We start from the raw sequence: 26551 nt of genomic DNA, 5'->3' as shown, positions 1-26551 counted from the left end.
AAATGTTATGTAAGAGGAAACATTTAATGAGCAGATACTTAAAGTTCTGTTTATATTGTATGCACATGGCCAGTTAAGTTTTTCTTTGCCCCATTCTGTAAAATATGTCTGTCCTAAGTAAGGAGTGAATTTGTTTTTCTAATATTCCCACCATGCTGGAACTAACATACCTGACATTGCAAAGCTTTGAGATTCTCCAAGAGAACATTTGTAGAATACTGTAGAGACTATAAATGTAGAAATAAGAGTAAGCATATTTAGGTTGCAGATGGCTTAGTTATAAAATTTGGTTGCTTAAAACATTTCCAATGCCTTCTGATGGTGTCTGTGGCTGGGCCAGTGTCTTCTCTGTTTCTCTCCAGGTAGGACACCAAGTAAGGAGTTTGTAAGACAGGACATAGTTAAGGATCATCCTTCAGATCCATCAGAAAGTTGGTAGTTATCTGTGTTCAATTAAGGCACCACAGAAGAAAGAGCCTAACATATGAGGCATATCAAGCAACAATAGCAGAGGTCTGAAAAAATTTCCTAAAAAGGACAATATTGGCCAAAGACACGCAGACAAGATGTTGTCTTGACTGGTGAGATGATGCCAAGGGTCAGACCACAAAACTAAAAGAAATGAAATCAGACTAAGAACTTAAGTTATGGCTAAAATCCATCCCTCCAAAGGAATTAATCAGATGAGGTTTGGAAGGCTTTGTCTGGGAAAGGAGATGTCTTCTCTGCCTTTAATTCTCTGGCTGTTGTTATAAAGGAGAAGCTTAGGCCCTTTGATTAGACATGGAGTATGTGCAGCTTGGTTGTGCAATAAGTGCCAGTGTGTGCATGAAACTGATGTGTGTTGGAGCTCCTTAGTGGACTCAGGCCAAAGCTTGCTCTTGGTCAGCAGACCTGTGGGCAAATACTGTTCCCTGAGCTGCTGCACACAGTGCTGGTCCCACCACACTTGCTGAACTGTGTTCAGCAGTTTTCTAAATAAAACTCATGCTGATCTCATGCTGATCCAGTGAGTTACTCATACACAGAACAGGCCTTTAGTAAATGTCTTGTTCAAGTTCTCTTTGTAGCAGTTTCTAAAGATGAATCTGTTGCTGAGGTAGGGTAAGCAGTTGGTTTTCCATAGGTAGGATAGAGTGTATGAAATCTTACAGCCCACACATTTTGAGCTGTCTATGGGTGATTGTCAGCACTGTAGGAAAAATCTTGTAGGAGGTCAAACTTTTGAAAATACCTAAAGCCAAGTTTTAAATTATCGTCAATGTACAATCCAGTAGTATCTGAAGTGTTAAAAATGGGTTGCAAATGGGACACAATCTCCTAAATAATCTTTAAAATCAAGTGGACAGATTGATTCTAGTAATGATAGGCATGAGTCAAAGGGGAAAAACTCAGCAGTTTTTCTCCCTCTTCAGAAAATGTGTATAAGATGAACCTCCTAGGCAGGCCTAGCCAAACTGCTTTGTTTCCTACGTATGACCCTCCAAGTCATTGTTTCTAGTACAGCCCTTTCTTTGCACTCTGACACCAGGCAAAATAGGAAGCCATAATTTAGTCACCTCTACTTGTTCAATTAAAAAAAAGCTTATCTAATCATGGAACATGCCAAGAGATTTTAGGTAACAGTTTTTCTTACCACCTGTACATTCATTTCTGTCCACATAAAGTTTTCCAGGAAAAAAAAATTCACAATCTGTATCTGAAGACTAATAAAAATTTAAAACTAATTCTTTCTAGGGTTTTATTTCCAGCTTGTTTTGCTTTATCTTTGTCTGATCTTAACAGCTTCCTCTAAAAGTGTGCTTTTTGCTCTTTATGCAGAGTGTATGTGGATGGACCTTTTGGAAGTCCCTTTGAGGAGTCCCTGAACTACGAGGTCAGCCTCTGCGTGGCTGGAGGTATTGGGGTTACACCATTTGCATCTGTGCTCAACACACTGCTGTAAGTGAGCTTAAGCCTTTAAAGCCATTTTGCCCCAGTGTACAGCAACAATGCATGTCAGAAAGGCTTTGAGGGTCTTAGAAAATTTCCACTGGCGTAAGTGAATGGTTCCTTGAAAAGATGTAGAGGGATTTATGTCCCTAAGGGGAATAAATCCTTTCATACTAGCTCTGTAACCAAAGAGTTGTGACAGAGATGCACCTGAGCTGGGACGGTATCACCACCCTTTGTATCCTGCCACCAATTAAGCCTGTGATTAATGTAGTCACAGACCTTCAGCAGGATGTATTCCCCTAGTCCCAGCTTAGATGAGGCTGTGTACTGTAACAGTTTCTGGGAGTCAAACAATTGTGACAGTCCTTCTGCTGGAAATGCAGAACCAGCTCGCCTGGTTTGACTTTTTAAATGTCTAAGCTTGAGGTTTTAATACAAGAAGATCAACCTGAATACATGTAGTATGCAGATGTTTAACCCCACTTGAAAAGTTTAAATTTTAGGTATGCATTTTTCTATTTTTCACTTATTGTTTCTCTCTCTATTTTAAAATTACATTTTAATGTAAAGCCTTTGATATTCTATGCAGATTAAACCTTTCACCTCTTGTTTTTCTGTCACACTGACAGCATGGTTCCCACTAAATCCTATGCTGTGTGAAATAGGCTTCCTTTTATGATTGCTATTGATTTTATTTATTTTTGCTAGAGTTACTGGTTAAGGGCTCCAGTCACAGGTTAAGCACCCCTGTGTCAAATGCCCAGTATAAAGAGCTAGCCAAAGCAGCAAACCTTCCCTGAGAGGCTGAGAGGCCAATTGGCTTTGGGAGGGCTTTAAAAAGCATAGTTAAAGCATTTCTTGCAAGATGAGCATGCCAGCTCTAACTCCAAAGTAAAGTTGAAGTGTGGAATTTAGGTGCTGTACAGGTTCTTCTGTCCTTAGCATGGGCTGGACCTGACAGTGCCAAGTGCTACTGAAAGTTATTAGTCTTGTGTATCTCATAGTGCTGCAGCCCTCAAAGACCACCTTGGGCTCCCTCATTTTCTTTCCTTGAGAGCATATGGATCACTCTTTCAAAACCAGGTACATTTTTGCTGAAAGGCTGGGGCTCAGGTGGATTAAATGACTGTTTTCCTTGTGATGGATTATCCCAGATAGCATTTAGCAAAAATGCCACAGAACACAAAAATGGGCCAGCAGCAGGTAATTGGATGTTTACCTCTACCAGTGTGTTATCTGAGGCTGTAGGAATTCTCACAGACACTGCAAGAAAATGGTAGTGTCCAAAGGATTTTGCAATGTCCATTTATCTGCATAAATCCATAAATTGATTTCCAAGGAGCTAATTCCATAACCTGCCTTTTTAGCTGCTTTTCCCCTTGTGCACTGTACAATATACAAGGGAATCATTCCGGGGAAAAGTAACAGTCTTAGTCTGCTTCCCTCCTCAGTATTTAAACACTAACAAGACACTGGTTTAGTGGCTTATCTGTGTGTGTCTTTGCCCTGTCTTGGAAGCAGATATTGGCAGGTATGAACATGCAAAGTGCTTGATGGTGCCAGCTCTGCAGAGCAGCCAGGCCAGTCCTGTTGTGTCAAGGACACTCAGGTCTAGGAGAGATCCAAAGTCTGTCCTTGCAATCTTGTTTCCTGCTCCGTTGATTTCCTGTTGTATGTACATAATTTGATTCATGCCCCTGCCCTTCCCTCCACTTTGCTGTTGAACCCTGTGCCCTATTTTAAGAAATTATGATGTGCTTTGTGGAAAGCTAGAGGCTTTTATGCGCAAGAGTCTGTAAATAATGGCTGTTATGGGCAGTGTAACACAGAAACACACAAGAAATGGAGGTTATAATGGGGTATTGCACCTCTCCTGCACAATATATCCTGCTGGAGGTAGACCCAGGCATATGTGTCTGGGGTGCTATTTTAAATCTATGCTGGACTTGTTTGATGAAGTCTTGCAGTCCAGCCTCTTTGTCCAGCTGCAGTGTTTCATCACTGAGAGTGGTGTTTTGTTACTGAACTTGGGCATTTCAATACAAAATGCCTTGCATTTTCCTCTTCTTTTATCCCTTTTTATGGTGAAAGGCACTTATTTTCCTTGCTACTGCTTATAGTTCTCTTGTCATATCTGACCAGATTGTGACTTTCCTAAGTGCTTGTCTTAGTCTAGGCAGTCAGAAAGAGATGGAGGAAATCGTGTTTGGAAAGTCAGCAGTTAACAAATAAAAAATCGGAAATCAGGACATGAAAGACACTGTACTCCCCAGTCTGAAAGCAGTTTTTTTTACTCTCTCTGGGGAGTTTACATGAAAGGTGAGTTCTCAGTTCTATGTGCTGCTGAGGTGCTGCCGGTGTCTCCATCCTTGCTCGTCAGGGCAGAGGTATGGGGAGGCAAGACACTGGTTGGAGCCATCACTTATATAGATCTATTAACCATATATCTTGGCTGGATATGCCAGCAACTCTACAGTTTGGAATAAAGTACAGTGGGTATGGTGAGATGTATCATGAAACTTTTCAACCAGGTCTGACCCCTTGGATTGGCATTTTAAGAGAACAGGCTGTGGCCTTCTCTATTTGAAAATCATTCTAGGAGGAAAAGGAGGAAAATGTGCACTGACCATTTCAGTGATCAGAACAACAAAAAACACTGTTGGCTATCTAAGAAAATGCTTCCTGAATACTTGTGCTTTATTTGAACTCATTATTCATCAGGATAATTTTATTTCTGTTTTCTTTCCCAGTTCATTCAAATCCTTCCTTTGTACTTATTTGTGTTTTAAATGAATTAGAAATCTGACACGAGAGTCCTGTTTTTCTAAATGCAATGCCAGAATCTCCCCATGGCTGCACTTTATCCACCAGCATTTTCTGAGGTCTCTAATATATCACACAGTTCCCTAACACAATGGAGCTCTGATTTCATTTGGTCTTTGTGATTTTGCTACAGTATTAATGATAATCAACCAGAGCCTTTCACATAGAAAGGCAGAATTAAGTCCTGACATGATTGCATTTGTCAATATTTTCCACTTAAAGGCCTCTTTATAAACCTAATAAAGCGTTGACATAATACACTTGAACTTAGAATGTCTCCTTTGCTTTGAAATAAAAGTTTGATGATGATACATGAATCCATACTTGCTGCCCAAATCATCTGTATAGCTGACAAGTTCCTAATGTGGAAGCAGTGTCTATGATGGCTGTTAGCTCTGTGCTAGATATTTAATATTCTCAGGATAATCCAAATTGGTCAATTCAGTGGCTGGTACGTCCTAGCTTGAAGAGCAGCTTAGCAGTTAGCTTCTAAAAGAATTTCATGTTTCCATTAATAACTATAAAGCATCCTAATTAATGTTTCCTTTTTAAATTATAATTTTTAACTACCCACACATTTTATTTTCAAGTGACGGCTGGAAATGCTACAAGCTCAGAAGACTGTACTTCATTTGGGTGTGCAGGGACATTGAGTCTTTCCACTGGTTTGCAGATCTGCTCTGTATGTTGCATAACAAGGTAAGGGTATTGTTTGGAGGGATCCTGACAACTTAAATGCAAGGTATGCCCACAGCACACACCTGGCATTCTGTAGAGAATGGCAGCCTTGCTCAAAATGAGTGAGCTCCAGCAGTAGCTTGGGCTGCCTGATCCAGGCTTCATTTATTCTTGGAACTGCAAAAAACAGTTTGAGTATCCATCACCCATGTTTCATTGCAGTGTTTCCAAGTTCCAGTAGACTGGACACTTACCTGTGTCCAGACTACTTTATGAGATGGAAGAAGCAGTGCATGCAGTCTGGGAAGCCTTGAGTGGCCTTTAGTCATTTGGCTAGTAGGCAGATTGAGAAGGGAGTGGGATTTACAATTTCAAGTATATTTTAAGAGCCGTATAGCTTCCTAAAATACTATTTTTTACACAGCATGATGTGCTATATAAGCACATCCTCTTCATTAAAAAGCTTACTTAATTGATGCTGAAACACATGTACCTCAGCATAGTAGGCACAAGTGACTTCACGCTTACATTAAGAAAAAGAATATTATTTCACTAGCTGTTTTTATCATCCTCCCAGCTTTGGCAGGAGAATCGGCCAGACTATATAAATATCCAGCTGTACCTCAGTCAAACAGATGGAATACAGGTATGTGGCCAAATGTTGTTTGTAAACTAAACTAGACCTTGGAGTAATAGGCAATGCAAACTGTCAGTCAAAGGCAGAAGGGGATTACTGCAGATGGTAAAAACAGGAGATGAGGCCGTAAACTTGGGTGACTGATTCATTAACAGAGCAAGACAGCCAGTTCATCGCCACAGCATTAAGAGAGTCTAGTGCAGTACCCTTTACTTGATTAGACAGAAATCCATATCTTCCTTTTCTAGGAACAAGGTCCTTCCAGGCCAGGACACAGACCAGACAGCTGGCCGTGTTTGATGGGAAATCTGCATAGTTTCTGGGCTAAGAACCAAACCAGAATAGTTCTAGGAACTTGCAAGCTCAAATCTTATTTTCTCATATATATTGTGAAAGGATCTAGCTATTTTTAAAAGCTTTTTATTTCATTGTCTCATATATAGATGAAAGGTAGAAATTTCTTGATGTGTAAGACTGGAAATTATACTGAACTGTCAATTGACATGTATTGCCAATGCTAACGCCGGGCTAATTCCCCAGCTCTTGGCATGTCCTGTAACTACTTTTGCTTGCAATCTTCATTTTACATTATCTAGCACATGAGCCTAGGTACAAGTCTTTACTGTGCCGTGTCAGGAAGCTTTCCATTGACTACAGGGGGCCCAGAGCCAAGCCTAACAATTACTGCAAAACATGAAATGCAGTGGAAAACCTTGCCCAAAGGATTTTAATCTGCCTCCTATCAGGTGATCGCATAACATTCACAGCTCTGGTAGGAACACAATCCTGTAGTTTAATTGATGTGATAGCTACAGTAGTTATGACTATGACAAATGTAATGCCTGGACAACATATGTTGATGAAAATGGAATGCTTGAAAATGCCTAATTGATGAACCTGATATGTAATTGTTAGGTTAAAATTAAAACCTGAAGCAGGACTGCAATGCAAGATAGGGAAAGTGAAATAATGGTCAATTCAAAGGGAGTTTTCTGATACTATATAGTATACTAATACTGCGTCGTGATACTAATTAAGCAGCTGCTGAATTTATTTAAGTCAGCTTTTTGATTGAAGTACTTCTTTAAAGTTACTTTTTTTTGTTTCTGTTGAACAAAACTGCCATGAAGCATAGCGCTGCTCATAATTGCTCAAGGAGGAGTTAAGTTTCCATGGCCATACAGGTGGTGTGTTCACTGATGTTAGTCCAAAGGGCTGACTGCTGCCAAAATTCGGGCAGTTGCTCTTCTTGCTCCCTTTGTGAGAAGCCCTTGTGCCTGTGTGGTAAGAGCTCACCCTGCAGCAAGTGCCTCTTCTTTATATAAGCCCAAAGGAGGCTGAGTTGGCCAGGACTGTGTTGGCATTGGTATGAGCAGTGTTTCGGGTTGTTCAGCAAGGGAGGGAATGTGGGAGCCTAGATAATGTATAACTCTCTGTCTCTTGCTGCTGTGTTAGGATAGCAAACCCAGGGTTGTGCCCTGCAATGGGAGGGCATTTCACCTTATCAAAATGCTGGTGAGTTAGCATTCTGGAATGGAATGGGTTCCATCTGGGGAGCAGTTTTGGCTGCTTTCTGCTGTTACAGCAGCTCAAAACAGCTGGCAAACTACTCTCAGGGAGAAAAGTAAGATTTCCCTCATTACTTTTTCAGACCTAGTCATCTTAATAGTTACTTGTACAAAGTTTAAAAAAAAAAGACTTCAGACAAAAAAATGATTTTTGCATCAGCAGCATTTCTTCCAGCTTAGCATTAAAAGCCAGTGTGGGAATGAGTAACAGGAGCATAGTAATTCTTTTATGGATTAAATAAATTGGTTTAAAAGTAATGTGGAAATTAATGAGCAGCTGCATGAGGGACAATGTATAACTAACACCAAGGAGAGCCATTGAAAAGATACTGAGCAGAGGTATTGGTGCATAAAATGGCTGCAGTTCCCATCACAACTGTTTGGTATTTGTGCTCAGGTTTTACACCTCAGCAATCTGGCAAGTCAGCCAATAGCAGAAATGGGAGCCCTGGGTGGTATGAGGCAATTTGCAAATCAGGCAGAATGGAGTTTTTTGTTTCTTGCAGAAAATAATTGGTGAAAAATATCAAGCTTTAAACTCCAGGCTTTTGATTGGACGACCCCGGTGGAAGCTCCTGTTTGATGACATAGCAAAGTGCAATAGGAGGTAAGTGCTCGTCCACTTGAAGGATGCCACAGTTGGATAGCTGGGCATATCTGTTTCTAGCTATGTTTGTATGAAAACATTTCTGATATTTATCTTGCTGAGAGATAGCCTATATAAACTGAAACACGTTTTTTTTATGTTCAGAGCAGTTCAGCTTCTCATGTAGTTGAGATGTTCAGTGGCTCAGAAAATAAAAGTAGCAGATTTCCATCTCACTGCACAGAGATTACATATGTTCTTGTCCGTGGCAGTGTCTTGCTTTCAGCATATGCTGGTTCTTTATATAAAATTACATTTCTTAAAATTGTTGATTCATGATTTGTAATGCTAGCTTACCAACAGAATTCACAGGGAAGAATTTGAATTACCTGTGTTGTTTTTATTCAGAAGATTTATTGGTTTTGGGTATTTCTAGCTATTTTTTAGTCTCTGTTAAAACCTGGCAATGCCTTTTTACTGTGCTGGGAAAGCATGTTATGGTCTGAAACAAGACAAGTGTAAAGCAGATAAGACATGCATATGGAATGTCTTTGTTCAAATCCAACTTTGTTGGTTGAGTATTTTACCTGCCACTGGCATTTTATTGCCTGAAAAGCTGATCTGAAGAAGGGACTGTGTGAATCTTCCCTAATCCACTTCTGGCAAAGGCAGTGGTGTGGGAGCAAACTCCCCCTGAGCAGCTGTTGATAGTAATCTGGGTGCATCAGGTTGAGAGGTGCTCTGCAGAACTTTCCCTCAAGAACTTTTTGTCCTCTCTTGCACTTGCAAAGTGAAATCTGCCCATGGCTTGTTGACTCTTCTCTTCTGAGGCTAGATATGACTAGGGGACACTGAGCCCTGGTTCTTGAGAAATACTGAGTGCCAAATGTATCATTGTGACAGTGTGAGCTGCTGACAATACTTGTCTTGGATTCAGGTAATATGTTGTGAGCAGGATGCCCCACAGGCTGCTACATCTCTAGTAGAATTTTCACACTTAGAGAAGGGATTTAGAGCAAAGAACCATGGGAAAGAAAGAGAAGGAGAACCAAGCTGACTCTCTGGGCTCAAAGATCTCTGCATAGTGTGTTGTTGACCTTTTATGCTCTATTCTAATGTCTTTGTTTAACTATATGAGTGCAGTTTTAAAAGATGAAAATGATGAGGTTCCTGCCACTTCCCTCCAAGGATGTAAGAGCACATAATTTAGATTAAGCCAGTAGTAGTAGTAGTAGTAGTCATACTTGATTTTTCTTTTTTGCTTTCCATTGCATTACTCCTAATTAGACTTCAAGTACCATTTCCTCTGCATTTTCGCATCAGGTCCACCTGATGTGAAATTGGGCCGCCATTTTCAAGCTAGGTATCTTTAATACCAAAATAATACTCTCTTTTTATTACCTTGCTAAGATGTAGGCTTTGTCCCTCTTTGTCATCTCTTTATCAAGGTTTATATAGGGCTGTATCTATAGATGTAGTTACTTGTAACGGTGTACAGTAGTGAAGCCTTTGACAACCTCAGCTGTCCTGCAGAAATTTACCTTTTGTAGGTAATTATTCTCCATATTTCCTTGAATGAGATGGGATCTTCAGTTTTTCCCACTAGTTCAATTTCCAGGTCTGCTACTAGCTTTATTTCAGTTCTTATTTCTCTGTAACTTTCCACCTAAATGTCCCTGCTGCTCTACAGAGACCAAAAAAACCAAACTAAAGCAAAACAGGTCAATCAAGTTGTTTCCAACATCTGGTGCCAGTGTTCAGACTTTCACATTTGCAATCATCCCCTTGAGCTTGTTTATGGGCAGCCAAGATATTTTCCAGTTTTTATCTTGTGATTTTAGGAAAAGCTGAATATAAATAAACAGGCAGCTGGCAAAGCTCTCTCTTTCTCTGTGTAGCTGTCTGATTGCTGTGTGCTTTGTGAATTGTTGCTGTTGTTGCTGTATGGGTCCCAAATAAGCAAAGTGCATTTTTAAGTGTCTGAGCTTTGCCAGACCTTCAGAGCGTGACACGGGGCGACCCAGCATCAGGTTCCTGATCCTTTTTGATTTTCGGGACAAGAGGAGCAGATGCCATCTACTGTTCATATTTCACATGACATCTGCAGACCCAGCAATCTGAATTGGAACAGTTATGTAATAAATTACTGGTCTTGTTTTTTTGTGAGGGAATGGAGCAACAGCCTTGTTCCTGTTCAGGTGTGTCCTGGATGAAAAGCTTGCACCATGCTCAGTTTGCTTAGGTTAAAAGAGCATGTGCTTTTTTCCAAGTAGAGAAGAATCTAGAGAAAGACATGAATACTTGCAGTAGAAAAAAGCATGGAGCACCATGATACATTTCTCATGTTTTCTAAAGGAGAAACTTCTCTCTAGTAAAGAATGTTGGATTTAAAAGGGGAAAATTTCAAGTCCTGACTCTGTCCTCTCAATGCAGCAAAGTATTTAATTTCTCTCTCTCTCTCAACTCCTGCTGTTTGTAAAATGGATATAAGAACATGTGCCGACTACTCATCCCATAGGAACACAGAGTTACTTGCTTAGTGTTCTGAATCAGTAAATTCTGTACTGAAGTTTATAATTATTACAAAGAATGGCCCGTAACATAGTTTCCTTAACTGTAAACATTTTAATGGTATTATTGAAGATTTTCAGACATAGGACTACACAGCTGCCTGTTTTCACCTAAGCCACAAAGTGAAACTTTGTCTCAAACAAGTGATAGGTAAACAGTTAAAGCTATCAGCTCAGGGTAGTAATGTGCTGCTCCATGTAGTAGCTTTCGTCAGCCACCTTTCTGTGTGTGTTCCAGCAGCCAGGCAGGAGGGGGGGGGAGGCATCTGCAGGCAGGGACACAGGGGAGGAAGGTAGATGGTGCGTGAAGGAGTGTCCAGACTAGGTGCTGATGGTGGGTATCCCAGGAAGGCAGTCTGAGAGCCTGTGGCTCACTGTACAGAGCAGTGACTCAGCTGGGTTTTAGGAGACATTAGCCATGTGTCTCTTGTGTGACTTCAGGCAAATCATTTAACCTTCCTGTGATTCTGATTACTAGCCAAAAAATCTGTATACCTTTGAAGGATGTTGCAGGGATGGGAATACAATGGCAGTATGTATTTACTTCGTTGGCTGTTTATATGTAATTAAAGGGAGAGGGACAGCCAAACTCTTTGGGGTTTATTTTATCAGTTCACTGTAGTAATTCAACTAAAAGGAAAAAAAAAAAAAAAAAAAAAAGAAAAAACCCAAACCCAACAGCAACATTTATTATTTCAATTAAATGCACAGTAGAAGACATAGAAGACAGAGAGAGTCTTGCTGGCAGCTCATTAATCCTTCTTCTCCAGTGGGCACAGATTAGAGGGATTTCAGAGTCTGCAAGTGCTGAGGAATCTTATTTGAGAGCAACAAGCAACAGCTCTCTCGTTATTGCAGCAAATTCAGCCACCAGCACAACACCCATTGCCATTAAAAGTACTGCCAGAACAGGAAAGCTTAATAGATAAACATAAGGGTGAGAAAAGTATGACTTATGACTTTGCAATGGATTGATATGAGAGATTATGTCCTTGAAGACAATTAAAATATGCATTGTAAGGTGCCTGCACAAGGACACCACTGCAGTTACCTGCATAACTTTTTGGTGATTTTTGGTGCTTGAGTGCTCAGTTGTACCCTGCCAGTGTTGCTGTGCACTGGTGCAGTGTGCACTGCCATGCTCTTGCAGCAGCTGCCTGACACCTGGCATGTACACATGGCAGTATGCACCAAAGATTTCTTCTTATCTTAGTTCCCTCCTGTCATCAAACACATGCACAGGGAGCTTTAAACTGAATTTGATTATCTTGCATATGCTAAAATATTGTGTATTAAATAGTTACTGGATAAAACATCGAAACAGTCCTGGAAGCAGAACCCAGAACCCAAATCTCCATCCTCTTGGTGAGTGCTGTAGATCACAATAGTTAGAGCCATGTTCCCTCTTGTATGCTTTTTCTTCATCCTAGTAAATCTTTTAGATCTTTTTCTGTACTGGCATAATTTCAGCAGGAAGATGTTTTTTTTTTCATTATACAGAAAAGGCAGCACTGCATTGTCTTTCCCTGCTTCCTTTCCCTCTCCTCATCTTTAAAAAAAGGATGATAGTGAATATTGTGAATGGCTCAGTCCTGCTGTGGTGGATGTGCTTTGTTCTGATGTTGGCTACAGTTCTGAGCCCTAAAATGCTGTACGACTGTGAGTCTGACTTACAGCCTATTTTAAAGGTGACCAGAGAGCAAAGAGCTGTTGTCAGTAGAGTGGTATGAAAAAGTCAGGGGCTGAGATCTATGAATGATGAACAAGGGTCATACTCTGTGTTTGACTTTTTATGAGATTTCCCAATATAGATGTTGAAGAAAAAATTGCATGCTAATGTGAAAGTAAAGTAGTAAAATTATTCTATTGCTGCCAGAAATAATCATGGGTTAGTAGTGCTCTGTTTTCATTAGTGTAATGAATCACTGTTAGTGACTAGATATGCTTGTGTAATTCATGAGTTACACTAAGGAAGTCTTTACAGTGAGACATATTTTTAACAAAAAAATGATTAATCATGGGAAAAAAAATAAAGTGAAAAATACTCATATTTCATCATTTGGTATCCTGATACTAAGATGAAGCACTTCTTCCAGCATTGTCTAAGTCAGATAAATAATAGAGTTTGTTGTAGGGTTACTTGGGAGAGATGTGGTGGCTTCAGTAAAATTAACTGCGTCATCTAGTGAACTGTTCTCACCTTAAAATCTGTATGTATAATATCATGAGGCCAGGATCCACTTCTGTCTATTATTGGAAATTAGTGTTTATTCACAATGTCATAACTTCCCCTTCCCTCTTTTTTTTTTTTTTTTTTTTTTTTTTTTTTTTAACAGGAAGACCATTGGAGTTTTCTGCTGTGGACCAAACAAAATCTCCAAGATACTTCATAAACTGAGCAACAGCAGCAACTCTTATGGGACAAGGTTTGAGTACAATAAAGAATCCTTCAGCTGAAAGTCTGTTGGAGCAAGACTCTCTAGAAGATAAAAGTGCAATTTTTTGTTTGTACAATATAAAAGTTCAGCTGTGGTTTAAACAGACAGAAATGTACCAAAGAATAGCACAAATGTTTTTATTTATGATTATTTAAGACTGATGGATGCAGCACCATACCAACAAATAATCAGTGCTTTTACTCAAATACATTCACACAATATTTGTGGTGGGAGGGATTCTTTGGATTTGTTTCTGTTAATTAAAAAGTACAGAAGCTGGGGAAGACACAATTGCTTTAAAAGCTGATGGAAGAAGAGTCTGTGGAATGTTTGAACTTCTTTCACTTCAGTCCTCTGAAGCTGGATCAGTAAATGAAACCCCAGGTTAATCCAAGTGGTGAAACATAGTGTATTACAACGACTCTTTCTTTTGTTGGTATACAAATCCTAAGGCTTTGGGGTGAAAATACTCCATATTAAAGATTTTATTATACATTGCAGAACTGGGATTCTGTATTTAAAATATAGAGTGTTACTCTTGCTAGTCTACTTCTGTAATGAAGTTATCCTAAGGAAAAGTGAGCACAATTGTGTAGCACCAGTGGACAGCCTCTGCTGTGATGTTAGTCACAGCCTTTTGGCAAGCACGCATCTGTACGTGGAGAACTCTGTATCTCGCATCAGTTCAGTATTCAGTGAGTTTGCAAAATAATTATGATTTATGCAGTCATAAAGATGGAGCAAGAAAAGCAATGAACAGGAACAGACAGGACCTGAAATTTTATTATACCACACACTCAACGTGGAAGTTGCACTCACTCTGCAGTCACATGCCCTGAATGTTAAATACTTCAAGCTTTCAGATTCTCTGACTGATTATTTTACAGCATAGCAAGTTGAAATCCAGTTTTAGGGGTCCCAGAGTATGTTCGGTTGACTGTGATCCTTTGACTGTCTTCCCTGGAGCCACTCTTGTTTGCCCTGGTGCCACTGAAAGCAGGATGAGACCAGATCTACAGCAGAGTCCTTCAGCTCTGTGGCTCCTTGGCTGATGTGTGCAGATAGAAACCTTGCAGGAGCTGCAGTATGCTTTCAGTTTGTTCCATAGAGGAAGATCTCAAAACATCCCAATTTTAAGCTCTTCTTCCCTTCTCCTCCTTTCAGCTGTTTTCTGCCTGTAATTGCCACGGGAGAGCTAAAGGTTGAAACTGGTACTTCATAACTTTTTGGTTCTGAGGAGCAGCTTTTCTTGTCCATCCCAATAGCCAATCCAACTTCCTTTATTTCTTCTTTTCTCCCTTTTCCTTACTTTGCTGAGATGAGGGCATTTAAACAGGGATCAGACACTCAATTGGCATAAATAGGCACCGCTCTAGTTTCTCTTAATAGAGCAACATCACTTTAACATGGTGAAAAACCTTCCCCTTGATCTCCAGCAGGAGCTTGGGAGCAGTACAATATAGTGTTTGCAGCATACACAGGCAGCGGCTGGCTTGAGAACCCTCATTCCTGTGGTTCACCTGTATTTAGGGCAGTGCGTTTGCTTTCATTTCCATCTGTCCAATGGATACCCTTTTTATTTTAGTGGGAAAGGCTCTGAGTTTCTGACTGGGACACAGACTCTGTACTGGAGTCTGCAAGTGTCAGTGTGAATGTTCAGAGGGAAGCATTTTTTTCTAGTAGGTGGTGTATAGGCATCCTGCATGTATAACTAGGGAGAATGAGTTTGGTCTTTGCCTTGGCAGCTTGTGCTCAGGAGTTGCACTCAGTGAGCAACAGGGTGGAGATGCATCAGTGAAGCCACATGAGAACGTGTTCCTCAGTGTCCAGACATGGCACTGGTCTTTACCTCTGGTTCTGCCCAATTTGAAATCCAGGCAGGAAGGAAAGAACCAGAGACAGATGAATTCCTACTGATGAAAATTCTCGAAGTAGCCCAGATGAGAGAAGCCAAAATAGAAATGCAGTGTGAGATGGGAGCCTGCATTACAGCTACTGATTTTTATATTTTTCTCTTTGAGGCAGAAAGGACCATTATTTTCCTACATTCATCCATCACTGTAAAGCTGGAGGTGTGCAGCAAAGGATTAGATTCTTTTTAATCAGTAAGATTTATTTCTAATACTGCCTGCATAGATTTTATAATAAACATGAAACTGTTGGCAAAATGCATAGATGCTGGATATTGTAGGTCCTGCATACTTTTTTTTTTCTGGCTGTTAGTTTAAAGCATGATTGAAATCATGCCTGCATCTGTTACCCACAACTAGAAAGTGATCTTTTCCTCTAGTTTCAGGATCTAGTATATCTTGCTTTTAAAATACAGTTTAGAGTCATCTAATCACTATGTTGTTTGTGGTTTTACATCTCCTCTGACAGATATCAGCTCCATTACCATATAATGAGCAGCTAGTTTTGCAGTTATCTCTGTGCTAAAGCAGATTATATTTTCTGGCTCAGCTTCTGCATAGGTAGCACTTTATAATTAAAATAGTAATACTAGTACTGTGCTGTTATTCTGCATGGTTGCAGGAGTTGATACTATTTGTAGGCATGTTAAAACACATGTTGTTACATTAAGCAGTGCTGTCACAGCAAGATCAAAGCAGATCCAGGCTGTCCTCTTTTCTGTCTTTATGCTGTATCTGACTCAGCTGACCCATTTGTAAAACAAGCTCTGGACTGTCTGCCTTTCTGGAGTGTTTTTAGGCTTAATTAATGTTTTGGGATCACTTTGGTGCACAAGCAGTAGAAAGAGCTGTCTAATTGCTATGCAAATATGTTTATGTTTTATTTTGGGAAAACCTTTCTGTTGCTGATTTGAATAATCACTAGACCAGGTGAGGAAGAGTTTGGGGAAAGTCTAAGAGCTTCAGTTGCTTTTTTCTTTTTCCTTGAGCTGTGCTTCTGTAAGAGAAGCAAAAAGCTTAATTTGAGGGAAGCTTAAAGGGAAAAAACTTAAGGGAAGTTGAGTGACTGTGACTTGGCTTCAGGAGTGGCAGATATTATGATAAACACAGTCTTTCTACAGACTATGTTGTCATTGCTCTTTCTGAGTGTGTCTCCAGCTTGCAAAACAGAGTCAAGCCCTCTTTTAAACTCCATTGATTTTATATCTGTAAGCCAAATATATGTAAAAATATAACTCAGTGCCAGACAAGTAAGTGAAGGCTGACAGCACTCAATTCCACGTTTGCAGACTGGAATTTACATAATTGAGCATCACTTTGCACTTTAAACTGTGTCCTGTGAGTCTGTCATAAGTGTCCTGCTGGCAGGGGAAGGATCCTGCCCTGTATTTTCCCAGTTTTCACTCAATCTTTCACAAAGCTGCAGACCTCTCAGTGTTTGTTCAGCAGGATTTTTGTGTTTTATTCCTCAGAATTGTTTCAGGACTCTTTTTTTAGACCGGGAATGTTACCATACCATGATGAAAACCAAGCCCTTTCCAGGCAACATGAATCCAGCCCTTGTGCAGCAGTGTGGGACTAAAGGCTTTACACAGCTAACAGCAGGATTAATCAGATGTACCCAAGACCTATTCCCATATCACTGAGATTACTTGTGTGAGTAAATGTCCACTGCCACAAATAAAGAGCAGCAGAGGTGAGCCCTGATGTTGCGTGAGAAGGCCTGATGTGGACTGACCTTCACCACTGAAGTCTGCAGAACAGTCTATCCCTCCACAATGATTATTCCAGCCCATTGTTTGGAGCAACGCTTCCCTGTTTCAGTAGGTGGTACTACTGCTGGCATGTGAGTTCTTCCTTGTCTTTTTCTCCTCTTCTACCTTCTAGCACATAGGTGGCAAAGAGATTTGAAGCTGGCTGAGAGAGGGCAGATAATGCATTAAGTAGCAGACCAGCTGTGTTGGGAACAGTAATTCAGTTATAACAGCCTAACAGAGCAGAGAAGTAATGGCTTAGGTTTACCATTAATGGTAATGTTAATGAAGAACAGCAGCCTAAGAGGAAAACCTTTACTCAACCTTTAATACACCAGGTTATAGTTTTAAATCACAAGACATGGCTTAGGAGAAGCAGACATGAGGCTAAAGAATCATTGCCTATAGCAGTTCAAGGATCATAAGTCAGAGAAGAGGCAAAGTTATTAAAATGCAGTGTTTACTCTTTTGAAAAATAAAATGGCTTCTAGGGAGATTAATTTTCACTTCAGCCTGGCTATCATTTAATAAACTCACCAGTTTGATATAAGGCAAGGTGGATCTTCTCTTGTCTGGATTATGCATCCAATTTTTCTGCCAATTTTCCATCCCTCACAATTTTAAACAGTTTTCATTGTTTTAGCCAAGAGGATTTAACAAAAAGGTTTAATCTAAATTCTACTGGTGCCTGTGCTGAGCTGAGGTTTTCTGCTATGAATGTACATTTTTCAGGGATATATATATATATATATATATGTATGTATATAATATAGCTGATGACTCAACTGTGAACGGTGATTTGGGATTTGCATTGTTTCTGCTGCTGCTGTATTTCATTAAAGCCACTACGGTGATGGACTGGCAAAATGTATGGAGCTGAAATGAGACTCTTCATTCCCATAAAGAGCTTGGTATTTTAGTGCCTGTACTAAGCATAGTAAACCCTAGAAACTGAAATTTCCTTTGTAGGCACAGTAAATTAATTAGCATCTTTTAAGGTTAAAAAACCTGAGTCCTCTGCTGGACTGACATGTATAATGAATGCTCTGACACAAAGGTTTTGAGCAACAAATGCTTCTCCTTAAAGGGCTGGATTAGGCTTTCTGAAGGTTATTATCTGGAGGTTATTATCTGAAGGTTTAGTATCCTGCTAATTGTATCACCCATGTTGTAAGAGGGATGAGATCCATTTTGGTACCAAGGAATGCTGTGCACTTCCTTTGATGTTATGAATATCTCTAAACTTGGATCCTCAAGTTTTGCCATGCCTGAAGTGTTATATTCTCTAGAGAGATCCTATTTCTAAGAGACAGGTGCTGGACATGTACTAAGAGCAGTGGATCTGTCCCATTATTACATGGGCACAGAAAGAAAGCTAGAAAAAGCCACATGTCCCAGTTAGAGATTGCTTCTTAACAGAGCCCTTGGATGAGAGGGAAAGTTGGTCCTGGAGCTCCAGGTAAACTGCTGTCAACTGAGGAGCAGCCCAAGGAGGGCAGGAGAGGATGATGAATGCCAACAATAAACGGTAAAGTATTTTGTACCTGGCAGCCAAGGGTGGGGAGGAGACATTCTTTTTAGCTTCTCAGTGTTAGAAATTAAAACCAAACCCCATTTTCTAGATGTGGATACAGAGTCTCCCTGGGGGTTGAGAGCTAATGTATGCAAATGCATTGCATTTCCATGCACAACTCAGTGCTAAAGCCCAGAAGAAAACTACTATATTATAGCAAACACCCTGGAAATAAGCAATTCCTTTGAAATAAAACCTTTACTCTTTCAAGTTAACTTACTTCTGAAAAACATCTATTCTGCAGCTGTGGAATTGGGAAAAAAGCTTTACCTGTTAACTGCTTTTCACCAAAATACTGGAGTGTAGAGTTCTCTGTGTCAGCTGCAAGTAGCTTTGACAGTTTGATAAATAAATTTTGTGTTTGTTGCTGCTGACCCTAGGAAAGGACAGCCTTGAGGATGAGAAGCAGTGTTACATAAATGTCTAGTGTACATAGCAATGCTGAGCAGGGAGACGCTGCTGCATTGCTTTTGGTGCACCAGTCACTCATTAAAATTCTGTCATTGCAAGGTCACGTTGCTCATCTCATACTCTGCAACCGTGGGGAAGAAATTTGGATGAGAGATGGGGGAGGAAAAGTGAAAACTTCCTCCTTGTGCTGTAACCAAGAATATTCATTGACAGCAGGGCACTTGTTTTGATTTCAAAAGAGCATGCCATTTCTTTTTCAGGGATAACGGGTTCCCTCCTGTGTCATGGTGTTTGTATGTTAGAAGTGTAACAAAGTGATAACGGGTTGTTTCCGAATTGAATAAATAACGCCTCTGAGCTTTTGCTTCTCCCTTGAATAGTCTGAGAGAAATGCAAAATACCAGAGAGCACATAGAGTGGACTGTGTCCCAAGCTGCACTCAGCACAGCCTGGTTAGGAATGCTGCACAGCAGCTCTGCAAGCTGCTGGGAAGAGGCAAGGCTGAGGTTGTGGGTTTGATCCCCAGATGGACCATTCACTTAAACGATGATTCTTGTGGGTCCTTTCCAGCTCAGACTATTCTGTGATTCCGTGTAACTGTTTGAAGGAGAATATGTCAGTGATACATGATCTGTGGTCAGAAGCAGGCCAGATCACTGTCACATCTCTGAACCATGATGAGCCCAGGCCAGTCCTAGGTATGCTTTGGCAAAGGTGTAGTCAGGGGCTCTTGGACTGTGTCTGCAGAGTGAGATGAAAGGTGTTTTAGACAGAGCTAGATGAGCCTCCTGTGTGCACTTTCAAGCCTGGAGCTCAGAGCTGTCATACCTGAGAGTGAATTGTGTAGGCAATGAGCTGGTCTGACCTTTGGGTACAGTCACAGTTCCATGGTTAGCTGAAGGTACGGACATACCCTGTGTATTTCTCTAGCTATGTAGAAGCATGTTGTTCAGGGCCAGGGAAGGAGACTATATATTGTACCTCATTAGGTGTTAGATGCTTGAAAGCATGTACTGTTTAGAACAGAGGAGGATGGTAAATGCCAGTTTCCACCCACAACTGAATATACCCTGCCCATTTTTCCAGTGTTCCTGAGGAATAAATGGCAAAACCTCTGCAGAGAAGACACAAGTGCTGCATTTTTCTTGTATCGTATCAGAGCAACATAATTAACTTAAAAAAATATTTGCTATGAAGATTCACTTATGACATTATTCTTTTTGACTGTTTAAGCCCTACTAACAGTTTGATACACACTTTTTGACAAAAACATAGTGCCCCAAAGCTTTAAAATATAGCTTAGATGGAACTTGGCAGGGGTTTTCCACCTGATAGTGAAATATCATTGTCTGTTGGAGCTGGATGCCTTTGTGCTTCATTCATCTTGGTCTGCTCCATCACCATGGATGATTAGAGGGACCTGGGCTTTCAGATCCTTCTGTTCCTCCCTCCATAGCACAAATTCTATTAGGAGTTTTTTTCCACTCTTTGTTTCCTGTGACTCAGGAAAATGCCATTTTGGGAAATGCAGAGGGCTTCAATTTTATTTGCAGCATGCATCGAGCTGTGTAATGATCCTGGTATGCACAATCCAATGGGGCTCTTGTAGTCTCTTTGATTAGCTTCAGGAAAATGAGGAGTGCAGCATCCCAATGCCGGAGATGCTTCTGGCTTTCAGAGGAGGGGCAGTGCTACAAGGACAGATATGTAGAAAATGAGAAAACTCATAAGAGCAAAGATTACATCATCTTCTGAATGAGAATTGGGGATTTGGTTTTGAACAAGTCAGATCACTCACTTGTGGCTACTGTTGAAATTAAGTCATGCTTCTGCTTTCACACATAGGCATTTCAGGATGCTGGGCAGTGATGGAAAGGGTTTCTTTATTCAATTCCATTTGGTATTTCCATACAGCCCTACTTTATCAGCTGCATATAATTTCCTTCTTTCACTGATTAAATATTTCCTCACCTGGTTTCTTTGCTTCTGGGAGCTTGAGAGCTCATTGTTTATAAAGGGAAAGAAGAAGTATTGTGCTGTTAAGGAGCCCAACACATATGTTCAGCTCTGCATCTTTGAGAGGGAGGCCCTGATGCTGCTGTGAGTGCAGAAGAGCAGAGCTTTCACAGAGATTCAGATGTGACCAGGACCCTCTTCCAGGCTTCATATATTGATGAAGCTCTGGGCTTATTCAGTTTTTTCTGAAACAGGTACCCTTTGTCCAAATGTGCCAGGTTGTGAAACCCTTACACATACTGAGTTTTCCTCTCTCTGTGTTCCTTCTGACCATCTTCAGGAGCAAATTTGATGAAACATGTTTGGGTAAAAAATGGTTCTCTTGGTCTGTGGTAGATGAGAAGAAAAGTCATAGTTGTGGTATCTCCCCTCAAATTGATGTCCAAAAAACTATTTTGAAGGGCCCAGCTATAATAGTTCCATAATGTGTATATGGGCAGTTTCTTTAAAGATCTATGATTTTACATTTTTAATGTAAATCTAATTTCATTTTCAGAAGCAACCAAACAAAAAAATCCTAAACCTCTTTTTTACATTGAAAATGCTTGTATGTCCAAAACATGTCTATTTTAAAAGAATTCTTCCAAGATGCTTAGAAGAAGAGTGGAAACCAGCTTGAAAAAACTCTTATTTTCTAGTAGCAAAGCATTCTTTGGTTTTGATTTCTTTTTTTTTTTTTGTTATTTTTAACCTTCATTAATGAAAAAGTACAGTTCAAACTAAGCAATTGAACTTCAGCAATTTGTCTGAGCAAACATCTGAGCTTCAGCAATTCAGTGTCTTCTTTTTGAAGCAAGGCATCTCTCTAGGATCATGTCTACAACTGTCATCTGAACCTTCCAGGCAATGTCTGTAGCAGGTCTAGACTTGGGTTTCTGTGAGAAGACACGATTGCTTTTTGTCTTACTTTGGGTAATTATTTGGGACTCAAAAGCCCAAATGTGAGAGTTTGATGTGGTAAATAGGCAGCAACTGGAGCCCCTGGTACAAGTGTGAGTATGCTGAAAAGACCTTAGGCTGTTATCCCATTAGTCAAATTAATTAAAATCCAGTCTCAGGAAGGAAGATGTGGGCCACAAAGGAAATTCTTGCCATCCCTAAAATTTGGAAAAAGCATTAAACTAAGGTCAGCTGTCCAATTTTTCTTTTAAGAAATGAGCCCTGAAAGCAGTTATTTACAGGTAACATGTATAATGAGACTAAGAAATTAATGTCCTGTCTCTTCTGTAGCTGCAGGTCTTAACTTTTTCACTTCTGACCACATTCTTCTCTCACTCTTTCCTGTCCCAAAAGGAAGAGACCAGAAAATTATTTCTGAATTTCCAGTTCTGTAATCATATACATTTGCCACTAGAGGTGAAATAAAAATAATTTATTAAAAAGGAAGGCGACATTTACTTTTTATATCTGTACAATGTGCAAGATAACCATTTTGGAAAGTATTCACATAAATGTCCACAATTTTGAGTACTCCATGTTTTTTTTCAGAGGTACCTGTTTATATTAATGTAATTTCAATCTGTTCTTATGTTTTTATCGGCCAGGATGTGGTACAATTCTTTGAAGAGAAATGTATGCTTTGTTTCCAAGTGGAACAGAAAGCAAAATTTGGCCCTGAACTTTCATTTTTAAGTTTTTCACCCAAGCTTGACTTTAAGAAAAAGAATAGTGGGTTCATGTGTATAACCAGTCATACTCTTGCTGTGTGAAACAGCAATTTTGTAGCTTCAGCTTGCTGCCCCCCAGCACAACAGAGGAACTGTATTTCACTGACTGGAAGGACTTAAATACGCTGCTGTTGTACCTGCATGCCTCATAAACCTTCAAAGAGTAAGCAATAAGTTTCTGAGTCTGTTAGTTCCACTAAAATGAAGGAAATTTTTTACCAGTTGTCTATATAATAAGGCAGAACTAGAAAAATGATCATTAAAAAAGCTCTGGGTTTTTATTTTCCTATTTTGGGGGGTTTATTTATTCTTCTCTTTTTTATGAGTAATGATCTTTTCCCTCAGTGTCCCTTCCTTAGTTACACGGTGTTGTGAGGATAGATGAAATCCATTGGCTAAAAAAGGACTCAGACAGGGCTCTTGAGCTTTAGCCCATGTTCTTACAGAATTACGCTACAAACCAGTCACTCTGCGTAGGATTTTCAGTGTAATAAGAATTCAAATTCTCTGAGATTTTATACCCAACTGCATTAGGTTTCTTTCTGAAGTCCTGTCTTCTTTTTGTCTACCAGTAAAATAGGGACAGCCATACCAGAAAAGAGTTTTGATTTGCCTGGCATATAGTCCCTCATTTTAAATTTGTTTCATTAAAATACAAAATCCTGGTTGCAGTATGGAAAGGAGGCTTCTTGCCCAAAATACTCATCTGAATTAGCCATTTTATCTCAATGGCAGTCCTGACAACTAAAGTATTTGGCTGCTGAGTTCTTTTTGCTGTTCAGATGTTACTTTTATATTCTGTTATATTAGCAGATCATCTTAATGTGATTTTGTGTCTTTTATTGTATTTGACAAAGCACCATATGTTTATACATCACATAATTATGGCATTGTACTCTAAAGGTATTTACTTTACAGGAAGCTTCATGACTTTGGAATAAACAACCGTTCCAAGACTAAGCAAAACATGGCTGAGTTGCTGTCTGTGACCTGATTTCAATTAATGACATGCTGTCTTAATTGTGGAAGCATTGTGTATGTGCATGTGTGCATGTGTATTACTGCTGGTAGGGGAGGCTGGGATTTCAGTCCTTAGCAGAAGCTCTGATACTCTTTGTGATGCCCTAAACCTGCTGAAACATTTACACAGTGTTCACAGATAAGCTGCAGGAGACCCAGAATCCTCTGGCATGGCAGCAGGAAGTTGGGTAGGATACCCAAAGTACCAGAATTGTACTAGGCACCCTTGTTTAGTCACCCAGAGTAATTTTCTGCCTTAGAACATGAGGCACGTTCTTACTCCATATGTATTTGTTTCTGTGAGACCACCTTAGAAGCAGAATACATTATCTCATCCTCGTAATCACACACACTGGAATTCAGCAGATTATCACTCCACTACACTCTGTCATTGTTTAGAGCACAGTGGAAGGAGAAAGAAGCATCTGCCTAATTCTGACCCATCAAAATCAGTGATGAGCAAAGTTCCTTCCCATATCAGAAGTGTGTAGAAATCCTTCTCACCTGTGCCAAACACTTGAGTGCCTGACACCGAAATGTGCTCTGGGCATTTGCTTTATTCTGCTTGCTCTGGTGAAGTATTTCACAGTGTGCTCAGACCATGCTGCTTTTGATAGATATTAATCTGAGAGCTGCTATTTTATTATGATCTTCAAGACACTGCAGATTCGCAGCAAATCTGCAACAACTGGTTTAAAACTCATAATTCACTTCCCAGTGATGTGTTTAGGGGTCTGTTGGGTGCACTGCAGACTGAAGCACCCACTTCCTGCAAGATGTTGAATGTTCGGGGGCTGCCTGCCTAATCATTTCTGCATATGGCAGGATTGTGGGTTTTTATAGGAAAACTGCACATCAAACATAGATTAATACAAGTATGCAGACTTCTCTGAGATTTTTCAGAATTGTTAAAAGTTCTGGGTAATTTATTTTTGAGAAGTAAGGATATGTAGTTAAACTGCATATATTGATCTCAGAGTTGTGTTTTTTACTTTCTCATGTAAGTGAGTGTATCTCAGTGGTGGTGATACAATGATGTGAAAAGGTACCATCCCTCCAGAAAAAGGAGTTTAACAGCAGCAAGATTAAAAAAAAAAAAAAACAAAACCAACAACAAACTCCTGTATATTCCTTCTCATTTATTTTTAGTCATTAAATTAAAAACTTATAGGGAAATCTAACAGCTGCAATTTAGAAAAGTTCCTGATCTGTGGAACTGCAAAAAGTGTTTACTTATACTAAATGCAGGGTCAGTGGCAGGCAGGGTAGAGTTATCAGAGGAAAAAAATTATATTTTCAAAAATTATTATGGTGTTTTTCATTAAGAGGAATGTCCTTTCCCACTCACCTTCCCCATGCCAAGTAATGAGGTTTGGCAAAATATGTTTTGGCTCTTGCGTTTTGATTTTCTGTCTGATATTTGGAGAGTTTTTATGGGAAACTATATATTTCACAAATGCATTTGGTCAAGAGAGCAATCTCAATGTTCATGCAAAAAGATTATGGAAAAGGGAACACAATTTTTTTTTTTTTTTTTTTTGCTAAACCTGGCTAAAAATGCTGATGCAAATAATAAACTCTCCTTACAGTGGACAACAAAGTAAGTATTGCAGTCTGCTGTTTTCCTGATGGAAGAGAAAAACTTCCTTCTCCCCACTTCAACACTATATGGGTATCATGGACTATGACAAATTATTGATAAGGATGTGAGCAGAAGGATGGGCAATAGTAGGCAAAGACTCCTCACAGTAGCCTGTGAGCTTTTCTAGAGAGAAAATTAGCAGCTTTGGGCTCAGCGGCTCTGCCTGACTTGAGCAACAATCTCACATGAATATAAGTTATTTCATAGACCAAATCTCCTCAGGTAAATGAACACCCTTCTCACATTGTCAGGGGGCAGATGTGAAAACCTCTGAAGACCCTCCATGGGGATCTGATACACCTGACTTGGATTTTTGCTTTCAGGATACAAAGTCATTTCAAAAGTGATTTTTTCCCCTCCATTGGTGTTACAGGGAACATATTCATTTATTTGGAGAATACAGCATGATATGGGCTGTAAACATGGGTGCTGGTTAGATATGAATTGGCTCCCCTGTCCTGAATTATCTCAGCTGAAGAACCATTTAAGAATACTATTTGAACATTTGAAAAATTGAAACCATCTGAGGAGTACGCACAGGTGATTCCTCACCTATTCCTGATTCTAATACTGGAATAAAAGGAATAAGTAACCCCTTGCTGGTCCTACCAGCCTCTGGAAGCTGGGGAGCGGCTGTGCAATCCAGCCACAGCCTTGTTCACAGCAGAGAACCTGATGCTTTGCCTTAAATGTGCCCAAAAGTGCATTGCATGCACGTGGATATTACTGGAGGGCTGAAGAGTGGCACACTGGAATTATTTGTAATCAATGCAACAACTTGGATTTTTTCTCCCAAAAACCCATCATCATTTTTTGTAAGTAAGATTACTTCAAATAATCTGTATTTCTCATCCATTTTCTGACTCCTCCCAAATTTAATTCCTGTGAATTTAATGGCTCCATTATTTATCATTTATCTTTCTGGTTTCTAGTTAGGATATGCACAAGTATTAGACTGACCTTAATAACACTGTGCTTTCTAATCTGAAATTGTGCATTGTGAATTGATGACTGATGGTCTGAGTAACCAGCAGCTTTTCTTTCTCCTCAAAACTGTTTTCTGGTTTACCTGAAACTTAATTTTGTTAGACCACAGTTTCTGATCTCTCTACAGATTAATTTTGCAAACAAGCCTTCCTGTAACTTTTTACAATAGTATGTCTTCTTGTAGGAGAATGTCACCTTAATTAGGATGACTGCAGAGTTTTTGCAATCTGTCGTTTGTGCCCAGACTGCTAAGACAATTGCCCAGACAATTTCTGAAGTGACAGCTTCCCTGCAGACATCCCTGTTTGGTGCTTTAGAGTGCCATGGCTGCTAGAA

The 26551-nt window shown here is 39.8% G+C and overlaps 1 protein-coding gene across 2 annotated transcripts in view; it reads left to right on the top strand.

Annotated features, from left to right (window-relative positions):
• NOX4 (NADPH oxidase 4) overlaps nt 1-13272 on the top strand; it is a 96423-nt gene extending 83151 nt beyond the window's left edge. The window contains exons 14-18 of one of the 2 annotated variants that reach the window (XM_053935218.1): nt 1822-1941; nt 5349-5457; nt 6014-6082; nt 8148-8248; nt 13134-13272. In XM_053935218.1, the coding sequence (XP_053791193.1) occupies nt 1822-1941; nt 5349-5457; nt 6014-6082; nt 8148-8248; nt 13134-13254 (520 nt within the window). In that variant the 3' untranslated portion in view covers nt 13255-13272. The remainder of the gene's footprint in view (nt 1-1821; nt 1942-5348; nt 5458-6013; nt 6083-8147; nt 8249-13133) is intronic. The other variant, XM_053935219.1, reaches the window with a different exon arrangement.
• The last annotated feature ends 13279 nt before the right edge of the window (nt 13273-26551 follow it).

This window comes from Vidua chalybeata, chromosome 2 (genome assembly GCF_026979565.1).
Source record: "Vidua chalybeata isolate OUT-0048 chromosome 2, bVidCha1 merged haplotype, whole genome shotgun sequence".
Classification (NCBI taxonomy): Eukaryota; Metazoa; Chordata; class Aves; order Passeriformes; family Viduidae; genus Vidua; species Vidua chalybeata.
The sequence above is the reverse complement of the archived record's forward strand: the minus strand, read 5'-3'. Positions and strand labels throughout refer to the sequence as shown.